The sequence below is a fragment of the Cibotium barometz genome, chromosome 13 (assembly GCF_041138505.1).
Source record: "Cibotium barometz isolate CiBa-2024 chromosome 13, ASM4113850v1, whole genome shotgun sequence".
NCBI lineage: Eukaryota > Viridiplantae > Streptophyta > Polypodiopsida > Cyatheales > Cibotiaceae > Cibotium > Cibotium barometz.
Window position 1 is genome coordinate 54481100 of NC_141058.1, and position 22950 is coordinate 54504049.

Below are 22950 nucleotides of genomic sequence, written 5' to 3' on the forward strand. Positions count from 1 at the left end.
GTTTGCAAACAAAATTAGGATTTGCGTTTTTGCATTAAATCAGCCTTTGCGCATGAGTTTTTTGCTCATTGTTAGCATATATAGTGCTAGAAAGTCTAGATTTCAATCTAGCATGCTTCTAGGGTGTCTAGGATGCATGTAGAAGACTTGATTTAGGGTTTTGGGGCTGATTCTAGCGGGAAAAAAGAAAGCGATTCTTCATGAAAAATATGGAGAATATTTGGGCTTTGATGAGTGAAGCTAACTGGGCAAGGATCGAATGGGAATCCGTGGTAAGCGCAAAGATTTACTGCTGACAAGCATGCGAAGAACTATATCGCCAAAGGGAGCAATGTGAAGAAGAAGCAAGGCAAAGAAGGAAACGACGTGAAGAAGAAGCAAGGCAAAGAAGGAAACGACGTGAAGAAGAAGCAAGGCAAAGGAGGCAACGCTTTGAAGAAGACTATTGGAAACAAATGGAGTTGTTGTTCGCCATGATGAGGCAAAGTACTCTAGTGGAAGCAAGTGTGGTAAAGACCAAGGAAGAGGAAAAGCGTACCACAATAGAAGATGAAGGACAAAGGGATACCAGGGAAGCACTAGAAAATGTGTCAGATCCGCAAGTTGATGTCAAACAAGAGGTGCAATCGTTCGAGCATGCAAAGCCACAGATAGTTCTAGATTCGATGCGAGTTCTTGAGATCATCATAGCCATTGAGGACGTGACAGTTCCTGAGGTTCCCACAATTATCTCCGAATCCATGGAAAGGAGGAGAAGATAAGTACTTTAGTTTCCGAGGTTTTCATGGAGTCTACCATGCCAATAGAGCTTCGAGAGGCAAAGGGGCTAGTTCCATTCCCCACAGTTCTCGAGAAGATAGTGGTGGAGACACAAGTGATCCAGTCCGCAATCGAATCGAGAGAGCAAAGGCACATCATGTGCACCCTAGCTCCAAGTTTGATGTCACATGCACACCTTAATTTGGTGCTATGTACACATGATTATTCCTTACAGCCTTTTTAAGGGCGAAGTTAGAGGTCGTATATGGGTAGTTTGGAGCCATTTTGGTAGCCATATAGGTGCTCAGAGGCGCTAGGACATGCACTAATGGTTGGAACATATTATGGGCGCAATATGAACACATTTTATGATGATGACTTTTTATGGCCTCAAAAGTGAAAACCGACCTGATTATGACTTGCTATCACTTTCGCATATAAAGGCAAGGTATGTGTCATTTATAACCATTCAAAGATAGGGATTGCAGAGCTAGGACCAAGGGCATGTAGTCTAACAGTTTGGATTAGCCAAGTACATCTCCAAATCAGCATTTTCCATTAACGCACAGAGGAGGACAATAAGCACTAGTTCAAGCATAGCATTTAGAGTCTAGATCTACATTGATCTATGACAATCATTGTAATTACTCATTCATTCAGAAATATATAGTAGGGGTAGGTTAGGTAAAGAGTGTCTCTCTTCTCCTTCTCTCTACTCTGTGTCATGAGCATCATGCATGTTATTAGCATTAATCTTTATTGATTTGCATTAATCATCATTAAGCAAGCTTCCCAATAGTAGCCATGCTACAAGGAACGAGGAAAGAAGTGGGCTATTTATAAGTGTTGAATATTAACAAGCTTATTTGCAGTCGGTTTTGTCCTTTTTCCCTACTTTTCATCTTAAAAAGAACCCCTTAGCTTCATTTTTAGGGTGCAATCTCTGGGTTTAACCATGTACTATGGTGAAGGCACTTTTTTATCACTCTTGGGGCATATATGCACCACTTTTCATTGCCCAACCTACTGTCAAATTGTAATGTCATTATTCCAGTGTCCTAGTGTTTCAATGTCATTTTTTGTAACAGTCACAACTAAGATAGTAGTAGCCTATTGCATTGGGAAAAAACATTCGTAAGAGTCTCCGCAAAATTAGCGGTCTCAGGAAGCCTCTCATCTCAAGTTTGTAGGTGGTAATGCCGGAGATAAGTTTGTGTGTTAGTGTGTAAACCAGAGTTGTGGGAAATTGGGAACCGGAAGTGAAAACACCATGTCAGCAAGGAAGGGGGGGAGGGGTCTTATAACAATAAATTGAAACATGCCATAAAATCAAACTTAGCATTCCAAAATCCAAAATCGACACACAAAACAAAAAGATACAAGAGTGTAGACTCTACACTATGAAATCTAAGATGTAGATTCTACAGCGTGACCGTCAGAATTGAACATTTTCTGTTCCTCAAAGTCTTCTTACTCATCATGATCAGTTGGAACATCTTCTTGGACCTTTGTAGGCTCTTTGTCAACATTCTTTGTCGCCTCCACAACCTCTTGAACTATACCAACATCTTCATTGGACTTGTGAAAGCCGATGTATAAATCTCGGATATATTGATGGAGTTGATAGTTATATAGTCATCTGATGGAGTTCTACACCCACTATTGGGCACTGATGACGTTAGTGGGGATGTCGTAGTATCCAGTCCATACTATGCATAATGGAGTTGATAGTTATATAGTCTTGTGGGTTGACTACCATGAGTATATAACATGCACGTTCCTAAAAGGTGAATTTGGGCATGTTCCTTGATTCATCTAGGTATATAATTCAGCCGTATTAACGGACATGTAGATTTCACATTGTGAATTGTTTGTCCGAGTTGCGGCCAGTTGATATTGTGCTTATTCTTTCTATCTTTGGCAGTGCATTTGTCCTATCAACTACTTATTTGCTTTACTAATTCTTTCTATTTGCTACTTCCCTTAGTGCTAGGCTTCATTATGGCTTAGTCTACCCTGCATCTCCGAAGGTTTGACAGAAACTTAGTACGAAGGCCTTTGTGTGAATATATGCTCTTATGTGTGTATGTGTGGAGTGCGTGTGTGAGAGCTTCTCTTGATACAGTGTTCTACACGCACTATTGGGCATGATGACGTTAGTGGGGATGTTAGTCCATACTATGCATAATGGAGTTGATAGTTATATAGTCTTGTGGGTTGACTACCATGAGTATATAACATGCATGTTCCTAAAAGGTGAATTTGGGCATGTTCCTGGATTCATCTAGGTATATATATATACTCTTTGCTTCATCCTTGCTAGCAAACATAAGTTTGCATTAACAAAGAAGAGATTATTTGCTTTTTGAGTTCCAAGCCGGTTTCTCTTCATTGTGTGGATGTGGCTAAAGGTGCTCCCAATCGCTCCAATGCCGATGCTTTTTGAGTCTTTTGAGTCATCATGATCGGTTGGATCATCTTGTTGGGTCTCTGTAGGCTCTTTGTCAACATCCTCTACCGCCTCCACAATCTCCTGAAATGTGAACTGTACTAGCATCTTCATTTGGACTTGTGAAAGCCGATGTATAAATTCTGGGTATACTCTTTCTTCATCCTTGTTAGCATACGCAAGTTTGCATGATTAAAGATGAGATCATATGCTTTTTGAGTTCCAAGTTGGTTTCTCTTCTTTGTGTGGATGTTGCTAAAGGTGTTCCACAATCGCTTCAATGTCGAGCAAGAGCAAACTTGGCTCAAATGGCCAAGTTTTGGAGATGAGGAGAATCATCTCTATAGTCCTTCCACCAAGTTACAACACCAACATGGAACTTGAAATTCAAGAAAGATAACTCGTCATGTGCGGGAATATTTTACCTAAGTCTTATCTTATGCACCAAGCCCTATTGTTGTAGATCACTTCTTTTGACCCCCACCACTCCAATACATGGAGAGTCTTATGCAACAGGGGCACAACCAGCTAATTTACCATATTCTTTAGTGGGAAATAGGCCGAAAGCACCAGAGTTGGGGTAATTGGCTCACCAACCTGTGGCTTACTGATTTGGCTCACCAACCTGAGACACTGTGGTCAAATGTGGTGAAAGGATCAAGGCTCACCAACTTGTGGCTTATTGATTTGCTCGAGATATGCATCATCACATTCATAATTCCCAATGCTTATAAGAAACGAAAGGAGGAGCATTCAATAGAGCCACATAGATGCTATGAATACATTCAAATAGGTGTTGTTGGGGCTAGGTAGTAGTTGTAGAGAGAGATTTGCAATGTTCGTTGTATTATACAATTTTAGAAGCCTTAAGATTACTTTCACGCTGAGCATCGCTTCATCCAAACATGCCCTCCTTGCATCAATAGCTTGCAAGTTGGTCCTTCACAATTCGATGTTGCCCAGGAGAGTTGATCAACCTTTTGGAGAGTTGATCAACCTTTGAAGTGTGGAGCTCCAATCCCGAACTATCTCAACATTTGTTTGTTGCTATCTTTCCTTGTGTTGAAGCTCAGGGTCCAACACATATGTCGCACTAAGGAGTGGAGGATAGTACTGGTTCCGTTTGCCAAAATCAAGTTCCTTCAGCTCCTAAAGCCGAGCCTGATCCGTCTCAATGGTGTGGATGTTTTCAATCATCCGATGCATTGCCTCATAAACATCCAAGCTGCAGCTAGTTGATATTGTGTTAATTCTTTCTATCTTTAGTGGTGCATATGCCCTATCAACTGTGAAGAAACAACACTTTCTCTAGCCCTAAAAAGGGTCTTTTTGGATATTTTATAGTTTATTTTTGGGGTTTTTTTTCTTGGCTGCTGGCCTACACCTTTATGGCGACCGACCAACACCCCCCCTTCACTATATATAGCATTGCGTATACCTAATCACACAGGTACCACTTCATCGCCATATCAGGTACCGTTTGGCCGCCTACAGCAGGTGCTCACATCAGCGTTTTCCTCTGCTGGTCTAGGCCGCCTTGTGCAGGGCTCACATCAGCCTTGCATCAGGCTGTTTTTGGCGCTTAGCCTTACATCAGGCTGTTTTTGGCGCTTACGTCAGGCTTACTTCTGCACCATAACTGCGTTTTACTTCTGCATTTGTCAGCGCCTACATCAGATCCCCTTATGCTCTACGGACCTTCTTCTATCCAACTAGTCTTAACTGATGTTACCAATTTTTCTTTCAGAGGAAGAATCAATGGACTTAGAAACCTTACCTGGATCACAAACTTTCTCTTTTATGTCCCTCACCAAATCTTCCTAACCCTTAAGCTTCCCTAATTTGATAAAGATATGATTCCAAAGACACTTCACTGTTAACAACCCACTTACTATTGTTTAATATGACTGCTAATTGGTGATGGTTGGCTGCTAACTCAACTCGAGTATATTTTATTAGCTATAATTCCTCTAAGACCTCTAAACCCTCTAGAAACTCGAACCACAAAAAGATACAACCCTCCTCGTGGTCCAAGACCATGGGCACAAGCTCCTCCCACGTGATGGTGCTGAGCCTACCACTGGTAATCAAAGACGAGTAAAATGCTGAGTCTGAGAGGGCAAGTGCGACAGCAACATTATGGCCATGTCCTCTGACGATATCTCCTTCCCAGTCGGAATAACTTCCTGCTGAAGAGCCAGCAGCTTGTTAATATGCTCCCACATCGTTGACGACTTTGCAGGGCTCATAACCCTCACCTGTACTTCCAAGGAAATCCTCTTCATGGGCGATACCCTGTTGTAAAGAGAGGCCAAATGCTGCCATATACCTCTGGCCAGCGTCATATGCTTTACATGATTGATTACTTGCGGTGTGCAGTTGAGAAAGATAAACGAACGGACCCTGGCGTTGACACGATCCCACATCTGTGTCTGAGCCTCCCGGTCCTTTCGGATTGACGGTAATTCCCCTTCCTCTACTTCCGGCCGTGGAACCCCAACAACGACAAAATCAGCGAGGTCGTAAGACTCCAGAACAGATTCCATCATAACCTTCCATATGTCGTAGTTGTTCCCGTCCAACTGACGGTCCACCGGGAACGTGGGGAGTGTCGGGATATTCACATGCCTCTCGGCCATCTCAAACAGGTCTGCCATTGCGGGGATGTACTCTGAAAAAGGGTGGGTGGGTGGGAACAAAGAAGAACTAACACCTGCAAGTGGCTGTCCAACAAATCAGCCCGCCGTTCTCTTGCTTCTCCTCTTCCCAAAAAATCCCGTACGGTCCACCAATCAGCAACACAACAGTCCCCCTCTTGCTCACACAAATCCCAAGAACTATCTAGAGCCTAGGCTCTGATACCATGTCAGAATACGTAGCGGAGATGTTGACCAGATCTGGGAACACAAGAGCAAAACGCAGTGCAGAAAATCACAGCACAAGAGAGAGAGAGATAGAGGCATGTAACTCTGCTCTATATACACAAGAAGATCCCGAGAATGATACAAAATGGAATGGGGGCCATGGGGCCATTTTATATGGCCCCAAATACACAGTCGGCCTGTGCTAAAGGCAGCCGACTGGCCCTGAACCTCCACGATCAGCATACACACTCAGTCGGCCAGCTGTCTTGAGTCGGGTTCTTGAAGGTTCAGTTGGCCAGCACAAAGGCCCTCCTGCCACTACTAGACTGCCTCCCATGCCACAGAAAAATAGGGAAAAAGGAAAAATATGGAGAGTGGGGAAAAATGGGAAAACACCTCATAAGGGCGAGCACACCCACAACAAAGGTCCTGGTGTATAAAAATAGACAGGAGATGATTTCTAACAGTTCTACACCCACTATTAGGCACTGATGACGTTAGTGGGGATGTCGTAGTATGTTCCTGGATTCATCTCGGTATATCTTTATGCTATATTAGCGGACATGCAAATTTCACATTGTGAAGTTTTCGTCCAAGTTGCAGCCAGTTGATATTGTGTTAATTCTTTCTAGCTTTAGTGGTGCATATGTCCTATCAGCTACCTTTTTGTTGTAATAATTCTTTCTATTTGTTATGATCCTCAATGCTAGGCTTCATTATGGCTGAGTCTCCCCTGTATCTCCAGAGCTCTGACAGAAACTCAGTACACAGACCATAGTCACAGGGGACGTAGGGGACGAGAGGATGGGATGTGGGGACGCCGTTTTGGGATGCGCCAAGAACGGGAACGGACAAGGACCGTCGGATGTCCCCCCTGGAGGCGTCCCTCACAAGGGACGGGGGGACGGGGATGGCGCCTGTGGGGGATGGCAATGATTTGTTGTGCAGTCTAACGGTCATTTTTATGACCGTTTTATGGCCGTTGGGGATGTCGTCTTGGGAGCCACAAGGGCCATAGTGGCCCTCTTGCCTTGCCTCTTCGAGTCTACAAGACTCTTGCCTCTCCCTCTTTCCTATCTATAGAAGAACAAGCACACACACACACTTCCTCACACACACAACCTCAAGACTCAAGCCTTCAAGCCTTCAAGCCTCAAGCCTTGGAGTCTTCAAGTCTCTTGCCTCTCCCTCTTGCCTATATATATAAGAACAAGCACACACACTTCCTCACACACACACTTCCTTCTTACACACACACACCTTCAAGGCTCAAGCCTTCAAGGTTCAAGTCTCATTGCTCATTGCTCAAGAGTCAAGCTTCAAGCGGCAAGCCACACACAAGCACTCTAGTCTCTCTCCCTCAAGAGTCAAGCCACTTCCAACTTCCAAGCCTCTCACACAAGCACTCTAGTCTCTCTCCCTCAAGCCTCTTCCAACTTCCAAGCCTCTCACACAAGTACTCTAGTCTCTAGTCTCTCTCCCTCTCTCAAGCTATCAACTTTCAAGTGACAAGCCATCTTCAACCATGGCATCTTCCTCACATGCTGGGGCTTCCCGTAGAAGGATGACGGGATGGACATGGTGGGAGGAGGTTAACTACACCCCATCTGCTAATGGAGGCGGTTCTTGGCCATGGGCATGCAAGCTTTGCTCGTACCGGCGAATGGGTGGCACTGACAAAGTGCGAGCCCACCTCTTGCATGAGAGTGGGCATGAGGTGTGGTTTTGCACGAATGGTACGCCCGACAAGAGACGGGAACTTCTCGACAAGCTTGCCGTCTACCAGGCAGTCGGAGCGGCAAGAAGGACACCATGAGTGGTCGTGGATCCCGCGACGATGGGGAGAGGAGCTCAAGCCTCTACGATGGAGTCATGTGGTGGATCGGGCCAATTGGCGTCATGCACGCCAACACCTTTACCATCAAGATAGAATGTTGCTCCATCCATCACGCCGGCACCCTCCATCTCCACGGCCTCTCAACCCTTGCGCAGCCCACGGCGACAATCTGCACTTGGGGAGAATTGGAACCCCAAGTTGAAGGAGGAGGTGGATATGGCGGTGGCACGCTTCTTCCACGACCACATTGCCTCTCAAGCGGCTAGGTAAGTGCGATCGATCATCGCCGATTCATCATTCATGTTTTCATCATACTAGTCCCCTTCTCATTAGTAAATTGCTTTCTTGAATAGGCCGGAATACTTCAAGGCCATGGTTCAGAAGATTGGGGAGTATGGCTCAATCTATACACCCCCCTCATCCGAGAGCTTGCGCACTACATTGCGCGAGAAGGAGAAGTGCATTGTAGAGCAAGCGACCGACAACACAGCGGCAATGGGAGAGGAACAGAGTCTCCCTCATTGTGGATGGATGGAGTGACACCTACAAGAGGAGTATTCACGGCGTGGTTGCATATTCCCGCGCAGAGATATACTTCATCTCATCTCATGATGCATCCGGCATCGGGAAGAGCGCGGATGTGCTTGCGGCGGAGTGGGCTACCACCATGGAGATCATTGGCCCCAAGCATGTAGTGGGCTTTGTTGCGGATGGGAAGCCTCCTAATAGGGCAACGGGAGCTATCCTCCAAGGTATTTATGGACATGTCACGGTGTCCTTTTGTATGGCTCATTGCCTAAACAACCTCCTTAAGGACATAGGGGCATTGCCATGGTTTAGCCCGCTCATTGAGGAGGCCAACACCATGGTCTCCTGTGTCCTCAACCACCAATGACTTCGGCATGAGTTAAACAAGAGGTCCTCTCTCTCTCTCTCTCTCTCTCTCCTCAAATATTTCGACACCTGGTTTGCCTACAACTTCCTCATGTTGGGCCGGTTGAAGGATTGTAGTGGTGCTTTGCGGAGGCTTTTCCTTAGCGATGAGTTTGTCTACATGCAAGAGTCCTGTACAAATACTAGCTGAGAGTGTAGGTTACGGGTGGATGACGCCTCTTGGTGGGAGAGTGTGAAGACCACGGATGCTATGGTGAAGGCCCATAGTCCACCTATTGAGGATTGTAGACGCTATGCAACCATGCATAGGCAAGGTCTACGAGGTCATGGACCACATGATAGAGAAGTTGAAAGACTTCGTGCCCGACGAAGACAAATACAAGGAGACCCATGCCTTGTGTCTAGGCAGGTGGAATTCCTACTTCTCTCCATTACATGTAGCAGCTTATGTGGACGACCCAGAATTCCAAGGCAACGAACATGAGAGCGACTGGGAGGTGAGCGTTGGGTGGAGGATCATCTTGGACCGTCTTGTGCTTGATGCATCGGTTAGGCGCAAGATTAGGGATTAGCTTTCCATGTACAGGTCATTTCATGGCTCCTATGGTTGTCATGATGCATAGATCGACTGCTTTAAAGTTGGTGCCACTCTATGGTGGGAGGACTTTGGTTCGGATGGACCGGAGCTACAGTAGCTGGCCATTCGCATACTTAGCCAAGCCGTTAGCTCCTCTTGCTTGGAGCAACTTTGGAACTCCTAAGCCACATTGCCTCTAGGAAGAGGAACCGACTCGGGGTAGAGCGTGCCAATGACCTTGTCTTCGTCAGTGAGAACTTGCGAATGCTTTGCAAGAACGTGACCAAGAAGGTAGATCCCTTCACCCAGTGGGAGATGAGTCAATAAGATGAGCAACAAGAGATTGAGGTGTAGCAGCATCATGCCAGTGAGGATGAGAGTGAGGATGAGCTTGATGTTGGCACAAGCTACCCATGACCATGTGGCGAGCACTTCATGTGGATGATCATTCATGGATCATGATTCATGGGCCTTACTGCTGAGCTCTAGTCATTAGCATTTTTGAGTCTTTCCATGCTTTAGCCTTTTTAAGTTTTTTGTCCTTCCATGTATTGTGCCTCCTTAAGGCTTAGTCCTGACTCTTGAGTCATGACTCATTTTGTATCTACTTAATACAATCAACCGTCAACGCCTTCACTCTTTGATTGGCGTATTTTAATAATGACTCAAAAGCTTACTATTTTAGTGTAAATTTGTGCTCATTTTGATGTACTTCCAAAGTAGAATAAGTTTAGAGTAGGAAAACTTAAAGAAAAAGTATTTTTTAAGTGCCGTTCCCCTTCCCGTCCCCATTCCCTACTTATGGCTGTCCCTCGTCCCGTTCTTGTCCGCGTCCCCTGTCACCATCCACCATCCCTTGTGACTATGACATAGACCTTTGTATGAATGTATGCTCTTACGTGTATGCGTGTGCGCGTGTAAGGGGGGGGGGAGGGGGGTTGTGTGGGAGCATATATTGATACCAAGTTCTACACCCACTATTGGGCACTTGACGTTAGTGGGGATGTCGTAGTATCTAGTCCATACTATGCATGATAGAGTTGATGGTTTATTGTCTTGTGGATGACTACCATGAGGTTATAAATTGCACTTTTTTATAAGGTGAATTTGGGCATATTCCTGGATTCGTCTAGGTATATCTTTATGCTATATTAGCGGACATGCAAATTTCACATTGTGAAGTTTTCGTCCAAGTTGCAACTAGTTGATATTGTGTTAATTCTTTCTATCTTTAGTGGTACATATGCCCTATCAACTACCTTTTTGTTGTAATAATTCTTTCTATTTGTTATGATCCTTAGTGCTAGGCTTCATTATGGCTGAGTTTGCCTTGTATCTCCAGAGCTATGACAAAAACTCAGTACATAGACCTTTGTATGAATGTATGCTCTTATATGTGTGTGTGCGCGTGGTGTGTGGGAGCATATATTGATACCAAGTTCTACACCCACGATACGGCATTGATGACGTTAGTGGGATGTCGTAGTATCTAGTCCATACTATGCATGATGGAGTTGATGGTTTATTTTCTTGTGGATGACCACCATGAGGTTATAAATTGCACTTTCTTATAAGGTGAATTTGGGTATGTTCTTGGATTCATCTAGGTATATGTTTATGCTATATTAGCGGACATGCAAATTTTACATTGTGAAGTTTTCGTTCAAGTTGCAACCAGTTGATATTGTGTTAATTCTTTCTCGCTTTAGTGGTGCATGCCTATTAACTACCTTTTTGTTGTAATAATTCTTTCTATTTGTTATGATTCTTAGTGTGGGCTTAATTATGGTTGAGTTTGCCTTGTATCTTCGGAGCTCTGACATAAACTCAGGTACACAAACCTTTGTATGAATGTATGCTCTTATGTGTGTGTGTGTGTGCGCGCGCGCGCATGGGGGGTGTGTGTGTGGGAGCATATATTGATACAAGTTCTACACCCACTATTAGGCACTGATGACGTTAGTGGGGATGTCGTAGTATCTAGTCCATACTATGCATGATGGAGTTGATGGTTTATTGTCTTGTGGATGACTACCATGAGGTTATAAATTGCACTTTATTAAAAGGTGAATTTGGGCATGTTCCTGGATTCATCTAGGTATATCTTTATGCTATATTAGCGGGGACATGCAAATTTCACATTGTGAAGTTTTCGTCCAAGTTGCAGCCAGTTGATATTGTGTTAATTCTTTCTATCTTTAGTAGTGCATGCCCTATAAACTACTTTTTTGTTGTAATAATTCTTTCTATTTGTTATGATGCTTAGTGCTAGGCTTAATTATGGCTATTGATTGCTTTATTGACAAAGCAATCAAAGCCATCGCTTGGGCATCGCGAGTTTCCCATCTCTTCCCTCCTGTGAGGGAGGAGTAGGTACTGCAGCTTGTTGAGCACCACGGCCAGGCGTGTTAGGTGCTATGTCAACAGGACGTACATCTTCACCTGACACAACCCCATAATCCTTTTGCCACAAGAAGGTTTCGGACCATGAAATTTCGAAGGGAGTAATTCTTGCCATTCAATTTGTTCTCTTGGGACAAAACCCCGAATATATCGATCGTATTCCCAGCCATTTGTTGAAATGTCTTTACCAAGAGATATGCAAACACGTGCAACCAAATATGCTGTAAAAAACACCTGCAAGCAAAATCCCAACGCACTAGAATGCAATGCAAGGCAACCACAAGGTCCTATGCAAATATTTTGCCCCAAATAGAAGGTTGCATATAAAGTTTGTAGTGTCTTGACAACACAATCACTGCATAAATTTGAAAAATGAATGCATAAATTTGCAATGTGAAAAACCCCAAATTTTTGCACCAATGGATTGTTTTATGCATCAATTGCACATAATTCACAAAAGCCCCAAAGATCTGTGTACCAATAAGCTTTAACTGTGCGATTAAGCACTGATTTTGTCTGTGTCCTATAACTGCAACTGTGCAATTAAGCACTAATTTTTGAAAAGTCCCCAAATTTCACTGAACCATGCACCAAAATGTTGCCCTGCACTGACTTGATTTTTGCAATGAAGCAAGTAATTCACAAAAGCCCCATGAAATGAACCCATAAACAAGTACTTGAATGATCTGTGTCCAAATCTGCTTTTGCAAAGACTGTTTGGATGTTCAGAGTTCTTTTGCAGGTTGATACAGGCGAAGTAAACGATTAGTTGTTAGACTAACGAGTGGCGTAGCAGCTGTGGTTGCTTTTGGGGGGTTGCAAACGACGACGTAGGAGCTGCAGGCGGCGACGACAACGGCAACGACGATGAACGACAGGTGAGGTGCAGACGGGGGACGATGCGAGTTGCTGCAGTTAGAACCGACGATTGAGTCGGACGGCAATGACGATGGCGGGCAATTGCCAGTAGACGCAAAGGGGCAAAGAAATGTTGGTCTCCGTCCTTTGCCACGTAAGCCACATGTGTGGCGGAGCTCCACCCACTTGTGCCGTCTATGGAGAGAGCACTGCCGGCTCGGGTGGCTGAATTAGGAGGCTGTGGACGGAGCTGGCGGGAGGGTGGGGCCAAGAAATGGTTGGAGAAGGGGAGCGTGGAACGGGCATTGCCGGTTGGAAGTGCAGTCGCGTGGATGAATGGAACTCTAGGCGGAGGAGGCGACGATGGCCTGCGTGCCACAGGGGCAGGGAGAACCTTGCTCTGTTACCACTGTTAGGGTTAGGGTTCCACACAGGCAGACACACAGAGAATCAACAACAAGTAGCACATAGGAGATGGTGATTGATGTTCACACAATAGATTGCATTGGAATGTGTGGAGCTAGAGAGTCAACTCCATAATATCAAAATACAATAAATGTGGTGGTGTCCTTTCACATGAGATATCCAAGGGGAAAAACCCAAAGGGAGAAAAGTGCCCTTGGTTAGTCCATGTTCACATGTGGCACTACTCTGAGCATGTATGCCGATACTAGCTGGGTGGAGGCGGATCAGAGGTAGTGTGCTAGTTGAGGTGGTGCGCGTTGTGGTCGCGTCACTTGTCTGGCGGGTGTGGGTTGACCACTGACGTCTGCGGTTGGCTGCGCACTAGCACTGCCCCTCTAGTTGGCGGCGGCGGGCTTTGAGGCGGCATTGAGGTAGCGGCGATGGGCTCTGAGGTGGCGGTGGTAGCGGTGATAGGCGCCGTGTGTGGAGCTTCAATGGCTTTGATACCAAATGTTGACAAATGCCTAGAGTGCAAACACACAGCTAGTAGGGAGAAGAGAGAGAGATGATGACCAACAAGATATTTAGCACAATCTTAAAGGGATGAGGAAGTACAAGATGTAGTGGAAAGGATAAATTCATTATAGACATAGGTCCTTTTTATAGGAGAGACCCCATTACGTATTCTAAAGCATATGCTAAATATGATGCCACCGCATATGCTAAGTATGATGCCAGCACATGCCAAATATGATGCCACCACATATGCCTTTTAAGAGGTTATTCCCACACAAGAGACTTATACATACTAGCAGTTGTTCACACACATTGGAACCACTTTATTTAAGGCCTACATTCAATGCTAGTTTACTCAACCACCTAGCACTTGTTTATTCCCACATTAATCACTATTAATATTTAACAAAAACACCTTAGTAAAAAGACTATAAATGGTGCCCGTATCCCGCGAATACACCTAGCTTTGAAAAACGGGACAGAAACTTTTTTCGTGAAGCTCCCAGTTGCTGTTTCGAAGATGTTGAAACTTTTCCTACAGGAAATGCGTTTCGGTCATGCGAGCAGTGGTTTCGACGTTTCCTCTCCAAATAGAGCGGTTTTGTCACATTTCCTGCTTCTTTTGTGTAAACAGTGTCTTTCTTAGACCAGATTCTGCTCTTATTGGGGATTATGAGTATTGCTCCATCTAACATATATAGATACCTATGATGATTCTCATAAATATTAGTCCTCCATGGAACTCTAGCCAGCGAAACGGGGTGGAAACGTTTTGCAAAGCTCCCAGCCACCGTTTCGAAGATGCTGAAACGTTTCTCGCAAGGAAACACGTTTCTGTCATGTGAGCAGCCTTTTCAACGTTTCCGCTCCAAACAGAGCCGTTTTGTCACTTTTCCTGCTTCTGTGGTGTAAACAGGGTCTTTCTTAGACCAGATTCTACTCTTTTTGGGGGTTATGATTGCTCCATCTAACATGTATAGATACCTATAATGATTTTGATAAACATCAGTCCTCCATTGAACTCTAGATGGTGTGATACGAGGGAATATAATAGGGACATTTTTTGAAGAACTTTCGTATGGAATTGAAGCTTCACAGAGAGAGGGAGGGGTAGGAGACTTTGTTGGTTTGTGCGAATTCTCAACCAGGCATCTTGATTTGTTTCAAAAAGATTTCTCTCATCTTTATTCTTACGAGTGAAAGTGTTACACGCCAAGGTAAAAGAAATCTTCTGGATATCTGGCACAAGAGCAAATAGTGCAACCTATTCCCTGTTACAAGTTTGTTTCAGTGCTTACACATATCCCAACCCGTTCTTTGGGTGGGGGCTTGGACAGCAAGATAACTTATCCAAGATTGATGTGGGCAGCCAAGATGGGTCCCTAATGGGCATGCCCGCTATGTATAACCAGCCTCAAATACATTTGATGTTTCCCCAAATCAAAAACAATCATTGGTTGCTCTTCATTTCATACCTGATGATGGATGCTGGCTCTTTTACAGGTTCTTTGGTGGTGGCATGGGGGATGAAGAAGAGGAAGAAAAGACCCCCAAAGGAGATGATGTTGTGGTGGAAATTTTTGCGAGCTTGGAGGATCTCTATGTTGGAAACACAATGAAGGTGATTTTGTTTTCCTACTGCTTGTAATTTCTCAAGCACTTTGCCACAACAATGCAATTGCTGAGATCAGATGAATTTTCTAGCAGATTTGGAGAGAGAAAAATGTTTTAAAGCCTGCACCAGGTAAACGTGATTGCAATTGTAAGAATGAAGTTTTCCACAAGCAGATAGGCCCTGGCATGTTCCAGCAGTTTACTCAGCAGGTAATTTGAATGAATGGTTTGCAAAGAGCTATGCACAGTTTGAAATTGTTGATCCTTGTGGGGAGCGTTATTAATTTGTCAAACTAAAACTAGCATGAGGTTTCCCTTGTTGTTGTCTCAGGTTTGTGAGAAATGTCCAAATGTTAAATTTGAGCGGGAAGGCTACCATGTCACATTGGACATAGAAAAGGGCATGCCAGTTGGACATGTAAGATTCTCTGTTCATTCTTTTATTTGTCCTCCTGCTAGGTTTGGAAACAAGCATGCTGCCAACAGCCAGACCTTTTCATATTCATACTCAGTTTAAAACTTTTGACTCTCAATGGTCCATGCAGGAGGTGGTGTTTTATGAAGATGGGGAACCTGTAATAGATGGAGATCCAGGTGATTTGAAGGTATTCCACTTAGACCTATGCCTTCTTTTGGTTCAAACTCCTGCAAAAACTTCAAACTGTAGATAGTTTGACCATAACCTGCTACATGAACTTGTAGGTGTATTGAGAATTGGGTATAACAGGTATTTTGCATTATATGGTTGGGCCAGAGGTGCATACATGGACCAGAGCCTAAACCTAGACCTAACTCTAAGTGGAGAGAAATAATCTACAATGAACAAGACATAGGCTCTTGGCACATTCAATCAACTGACCGATTGCTGTCGGCCAGCTTCAATGGACATAAAACCCATATAATCACCACTGACCTGAGGTAAACCTCTGCAAAAGCCTAGCCAACTTTATCTGAGTCCACACTAAGCCTTTCCTGAGTCTGTCTAACCTTGGCTAGTGCCCTAACCCTAATGTTTATTTGCTGCAAATTAGGGATTAGCTTGGGATTAAGCATGTCCATGTTCATGCACATGACATCCCCTTCTACTAAACTGGATGAAGGGATTCCAACCTTTGACCTTGGATGACCGTCATCATCCCTTGTCTCCACATATGTCTCCCATACTTGTCGTCCTTCCTCCTTGGCAACCCTCTCACTGAAAACCTTGCCTTAGGTCTCTGAATCCAGTCCAAATCTGATGTAGAGATCTGTGCATCTGTTCCACTTTGTCCTCTTGCCTTCTTGCCCTGGCCCTGAACACAAACATGAATCCTTCTTCTTGAAACTGATCCTAGTATCCTTGGCTCCACCCCTTGGATGAACTTCATCCCTTGGAGTTGCTCCATAAAAGCTTTCCGGGGCAGCCCCAACTGGCTACCAACTCTCATGAAACTCTCCTCTTGGGTTTGCCTTACACCAACTAGCTTCTGGGGGTCTTGACACATGCTGAGTTTTTCTCCTTGGACCTGTGCACTTTTTCTGGGACACCAACAGCACTTAGCATAGCTGAGTCTGATGCTGTGATACCAATGTAACATGCGGAAGCTCTGGGTAGTCTTCTTTCAGCCCTAAGCAGGCAAAGGAACACTTGATGCAAGAACAATCAGCATAGACACAGAATATATATATATATAGAGAGAGATGGCTGTGTATTCAACATATTCATATGGTACGAAAAGGATACAATATTCTGTGGCCTTTGGCCTTCCCAAAAAGATAACAAAAGCCTAAACCTACACCTAACTCCAAGAGCAGAGAGAGAATCTGCAATGAACAAGACAATGCCTTTTATAGGCTCTTGGCACATTTAATCAACGGGCTGATTGTTGTCGGCCAGCTTCAGTGGACATAAAACCCATATAATCACCACTGACCTGAGGTAAACCTCTCCAAAAGCTTGGCCGACTTTATCTGAGTCCACACTAAGCCTTTCCCGAGACTGTCTGAGCCTGGCTAGTGCCCTAAACCTAATGTTTATCTGCTGCAAATCAGGGATTAGCATGGGATTAAGCATGTCCATGTGCATGCACATGACATGACCGGAGGTGAGCATGAAGGCTGGCCGACCACTTTCTAAAGAAATCCAGGAGCCATGTGATGGGTTTTTTTAGTGTCCAGGCCCTGATGCCCAGGACAAGTGCCTGCCCAACACTCAGCAATCAGAAGAAACCATAAGCCAGGATTATAGCCACATACAATAAATGGTCCTGAGTGGCCCCATCTAAGGTAATCAAAACTTGCCAAATTTAGTATAACCAACTTGCGAAATTTAGTGTAACAAGCCTGAGGCTGCCAGTCAGTCTGAACTACGTGAATCACCAACTGTCACTGGGTTTTTTCTGCATGGTTCGCCCGCCTTGTACCTAACGAAGAGAGCCTGAGGCAGTATGCTGGGGGGGGAGAGAATTCTGAAGGTCCATACTGTAATAAGAGGTTTGGCAGAAGAAAACAGTGTTTTTGGTGTGTCTTTTGCTCTCCTGTTTCCCTATTGTTCTATCTCTAATGCATCTCTATTATTCTATATCTTGCTCTAAGTTTCATGCCTGAGAGTGTGTGAGAGAATCCAGGGTTTGCAGTTTGCAGAAGGCACCTTCTCCATCTGGTGCTTGTAACCTTTCAAGCTTTTTTTTCATTGGAAAACACAGCCAGCTACCCACTTTCTCAGGGCTGTTGTATCATCTCTATGGAGGTTCTGGGGAGGATCTTGGTGTCTGTGGCAGCCTTGGGCTTGTACTTGATGCTTGCATAGGAGTTTGTGATTTTTGATCTTTGGGAAACTTGTAGCTTTGTTGAAGGATTGTTTGGGGTTGCTACATGGTGCCCTGCAGCTGCGTCACATGGACAGGAACCAGTTTCGTGTCACCCGTGTGTGATTTGCTTTGTGCTGTATGGATGGGAGCCTGTTGGTGCCACCCGTGTATGGCCAGGATGGTGTCTTGTCTATGGGACTGTCACTCCATAGGAAGACTAGGACATTTATTTATATTTGTTGCGCCAGTTTCGTGCCGTACAGGAACCTCTTGTACAAGTATCATGGAAGGGAGATTCCGTCCACTATTTGTGCACATGCATTTATGTCTGCATGCATAAATTTGTTTTTGCATGACTTGTTTGCGTATGTCTGCCTATTATGCCGTGCTAGTACACTGGATGGGGACGCCCCCAATGTACCGTGGAATGCTGTTTGCTGACTTGGTGGTGTGGCGTGTGAACAGGTGGTAAGTATTGTTATTTTTCCCTTTTTAAAAGGTAAAATCCATAAACTAGAGTAAACCTTGATTTTTTATAAGCTAATGTGTTCACACATTTAAATTTGGGCTGGACATTTACTTTCTAGTGTGGGTGCCCATAAGTGTTAATTATGTATTAAGGTATTATAACCTTTGATAAGCCTTTTGCATGGAACATTATTGGAAACTGCCCACGTGTGAGGTTGGTGGGTTTTCTCTCTCCATCACCTGCAGTCTTTCCTCTCCATCGCCTGTGGTATGTGCTGCTGCTGTACCCAACTGCTGCCCACGCTTGTACCAGCAGCTGTACCCGACTGTACCATGCTTGTACCAGCTGTTGTATCGGCCTGCTGCCCACATATGTACCTGGCTGCTGTACCTGGCTGCTGGCTGCCCTTGTGTACTTGCTGTACATGTTGGCTGCCCTTGTGTACCTGTTGTACCCGCCTGCCCGTTGCCCTTGTGTACTTGCTGTACTTGTTGGCTCCCCTTGTGTACTTGTTGTACCTACTGGCTGTCCTTGTGTACCTGCTGTTTGCCCTTGTGTACTGACCAACATCTCTTCATCGACTTGAAGCAGTTTTATTTGGTTGTTTTCACTCCCTTGTGGAGAAATCTGGCCTGACAGGCCTGTGACACTTGTACAAATATAAATACTCCAAGAAATACAAAAAGTATTGAGGGGAGGGCTGACTCTTTCCGGCCCTAGTGCTGGTGTCATTTGTATTTTCAGTATTTCCAGTATTTGTGTTACTGATGTTGTTTCCATTGTTTAATAACAGTTAAATTAAGTGTTCTAAATATGTGTATATTGTCTTCCTATCTCCAGGCCTCCTGTAGGGAGCGATCACATTGGTATTAGAGCCCGGTCGTCTCTCTTTCTCAAGAGGAGACACGGAGTTTTGAGATCGGAAGCAAGCACGAACACTTAATTCAATGGACAGCGGCAACCCATTGGAAGTGCCGAATTCGAGGGGCCAATCAAGTGCTTCACGGGATTGTGATGCATTGCATGGAAGGCATAAGCCTCCCGAGAGAGTTTATGACAGTGCATACATGGGACAACCATCACGTGGTAAAGAACCTATGCACGAGGAAGAGCCCAATGCATTGAGGACTGAGTTGGAGCACATGAAGAGGCTCTTGCAGGCAAAAGAGCAAGAGCTAAAATTCTTGCATGAGGACCCCCATGTACAAAGTGTCATAGAAGCCAAGAAAGTTGATGCTATGGTGGACATGACTTTTGAGTCTATGGCTCGAGAAGTGGGTAAGAAGCCAAGGAAGCTTTCACTCTCTTATCTTATCCGCAAGGGTGACCTTTGAGAGGGAGAGGATGGACAACTTATGTTCAAGAATCCACTCCGTTTGCAGCATGGAGACCCAGCCTCTCAAAGGTTGAGATCATATTTGCATAAAGAAGAAGTATCGGTCACCTCTCGCCATGCATCCACTCCTCAGGGCACAGGAGGAAACAGATTTATGCATGCTGAAGGCCATTTGGATTCTAGGTATGTACATCATGGGGACAGTGGTCGGCATGCAAGCCAAAAGACCTTGCCTATTGAGTTGTCTCGTGGCGAGACAAGACATCTTTCAGTGAGGTCACATGTAGTGGGGCCACTAGAATCAAAGACCCATGTCACTTTGTCTAGTGGAACACCTATCATTGCTCTCGAAGCTCATGCAGAGAGAGCTGCCCCGTTGGATAAGGGGAAGAGAAAAAGAGAAGAACATGTACCACATCCCAAGAAGTTCAAGGAGTTCAAGGCAGGGGACAAGTCCGTGAAATTTGATGCCTTTCATGGAGAGTATGATGCCTCTAAGTTGCTAGCTTTTGTAGCACAGTTTGATATTGCTTTTAGTGATGAGGACTTCATTGAGAAGTCCAAAATTCGTCATGCAAGCATGTTCTTAAAGGGGACAGCTGCGCATTGGTGGATCACTGAAAAGACCACCAAAGACTCCATTTGCACTTGGAAAGAGTTTAAGGACAGATTTTATGCCCAATTCTTGCCTCCTAATGCGGAGCAAACTCTCACCCAAAAGTGGGATAGACTTCAGCAAAAAGAACATGAAAGTGTGCAACAGTATATCAATAAGTTTTGGAAAGTGTTGCTTGAGGTAACTCCCTTTATGCAAATCTCCGAGGATGAAAGAAAGAGGAAGTTTCGCTCTGGATTGCAACCAGCTTATCGTTCGGGCATTGAATTGCACCCAAAACACTCTGCAACAACTTATAGCCTTTGCTCTTGCTACGGAGCAATTGGTGCTCAAAATTAAGCAAGATCAAGGGGGTTCTAAGGGCAAAGAGAAGGCTGTCCCAAACCTGCAAAAAGGTGGACAACCACCTAAAAAGAGCTTCCGGGAGATCCAGAAGGGAGGTAAAGCTGAAAATACCTCATCCAAGGATCATGGGCCAAAGAAGAACAAATTTGGCTTGACCCCCGAGCAAAGGGAGCAATGAAATGCTTTTCTTGTGGCAGCAAAGAGCATATGTTTAGACAATGCCCTAACCGCAAACCAAAACATGATGACAAACAAACCAAGGCAAATGTGCATGCAGTTCCCGATGTGGAGGAAAACACAAAGCATGATGGAAAAGAGAGGATGGTATGCAAAGCATGGGGTCAAATCAAGGATCAGCCCGCTCTATTTATGTTTGATGATTGTGCAACAGATAACTTCATCTCTATTCAGATGGCAGCCGCCTTGGGTATTGAGGTTGAGGACATGGGGCCTCAAATTGAAGCAGAAGCTACCTTTGTTGGTAAAGAGGTGCAGGTTACCCCACTTATTGGGAAGTTGCGCATACATATCCAGGGTTACCTTGATCATGAGCGTTTCTTGGTTGCACCACTTAATGGATGCGATGTATTACTTGGCAAGCCATGGCATCATGGGCTTGAGCCCCGCAAAGAATATAAGACAAACAGGATTTTCTTTATGCATAGAGGCCGCATGCATGTTATTGATGCTGGCAAGGAAGGGGATTCTATCCCACTTGCATCTCACATCCAGATTAATAAAGCAATGAAAAAGAGTCTTTCTGCGTACTTGGTTTTTGTTCGTGATAGCATTGAACCAAATCATCAAAATGTGGATGTTTTGACTAAGGATCGGCTGAATTTTCTTCATGCATATAAAGATTGTTTTGCTGATGCCTTTTCTGGAGCCACTTCTATGGGATTGTCACTCCATAGTACACGGCCAGATTTGTGCCATGTTCACATGGGGCAAGGCCAGTGTTCCATGTGAAAGGGCCAGTTTTATGGTGTCACATGGACGGGAGCCAGATCAGTGCCACCCGTGTGCGACCAGTGCTGCGTCACATGGATGGGAACCAGTTTCGTGTCACCCGTGCGTGATTTGCTTCGTGCTGTATGGACGGGAGCCTGTTGGTGCTACCCGTGTATGGCCAGGATGGTGTCTTACCTATGAGACTGTCACTCCATAGGAAGACTAGGACATATTTATTTATATTTGTCGCGCCCGTTTTGTGCTTGACAGGAACCTCTTGTACAAGTTTCATGAAAGGGAGATTTCGTCCACTATTTGTGCACATGCATTTATGTCTGCATACATAAATTTGTTTTTGCATGACTTGTTTGCGTGTGTCTGCCTGTTATGCCGTGCCAGTACACTGGACGGGGACGCCCCCCGTGTACCGTGGAATGCTGTTTGCTGACTTGGTGGTGTGGCGTGTGAATAGGTGGTAAGTATTTTCATTATTCCCTTTTTAAAAGGTAAAATCCTTAATTTTTTATAAGCTAATGTGTTCACACACATTTAAATTTGGGCTGGACATTTACTTTCTAGTGTGGGTGCCCATAAGTGTTAATTATGTATTAAGGTATTATAACCTTTGATAAGCCTTTTGCATGGAACATTATTGGAAACTGCCCACGTGTGAGGTTGGTGGGTTTTCTCTCTCCATCGCATGTAGTCTTTTCTCTCCATCGCCCGTGGTATGTGCAGCTGTTGTACCCGACTGCTGCTGCCCACGCTTGTACCAGTTGTTGTATCTGACTGTACCACGCTTGTACCAGCTGCTGTACCCGACTGTACCACGCTTGTACCAGTTGCTGTACCCGCCTGCTGGCTGCCCTTGTGTAGTTGCTGTACCTGCTGGCTGCCCTTGTGTACCTGTTGTACCTGCTGGTTGCCCTTGTGTATCTGTTGTACTTGCTGCAAGTGCAGGTACCTGCATAGTACCTGGCTGGTTGTACTTGCACACGTGTGAAGTACCTGATGTGCTTGATTGTAGCTGCTACAAATTGTACCGGTTGTATCCAGATTGTACTCACCGTATTGTACTCACCGTACCATGTGCTCTCATATTTTTTTATCATTTGTATACATCTGAAATTTGCTAATGTAAATTTAGAAAATGCTTTAAGTTGTGTAGTGCAGGAGCATGGCATGTATATGCTGACCATGTTCAGGAAATTCTTCCTGGTGTGGCTAGTATATTTCCCTGTGTGGTGTTGTTAACCGCGCTCTTAGAG

General features: G+C 44.7%; 1 protein-coding gene across 1 annotated transcript in view; it reads left to right on the forward strand.

Annotated features, from left to right (window-relative positions):
* LOC147632857 (dnaJ protein ERDJ3B-like) overlaps positions 1-22950 on the forward strand; it is a 49270-nt gene that overhangs the window by 7365 nt on the left and 18955 nt on the right. The window contains exons 5-8 of the mRNA XM_086807731.1: positions 15066-15183; positions 15270-15386; positions 15508-15594; positions 15722-15781. Of these exons, the coding sequence (XP_086663857.1) occupies positions 15066-15183; positions 15270-15386; positions 15508-15594; positions 15722-15781 (382 nt within the window). The remainder of the gene's footprint in view (positions 1-15065; positions 15184-15269; positions 15387-15507; positions 15595-15721; positions 15782-22950) is intronic.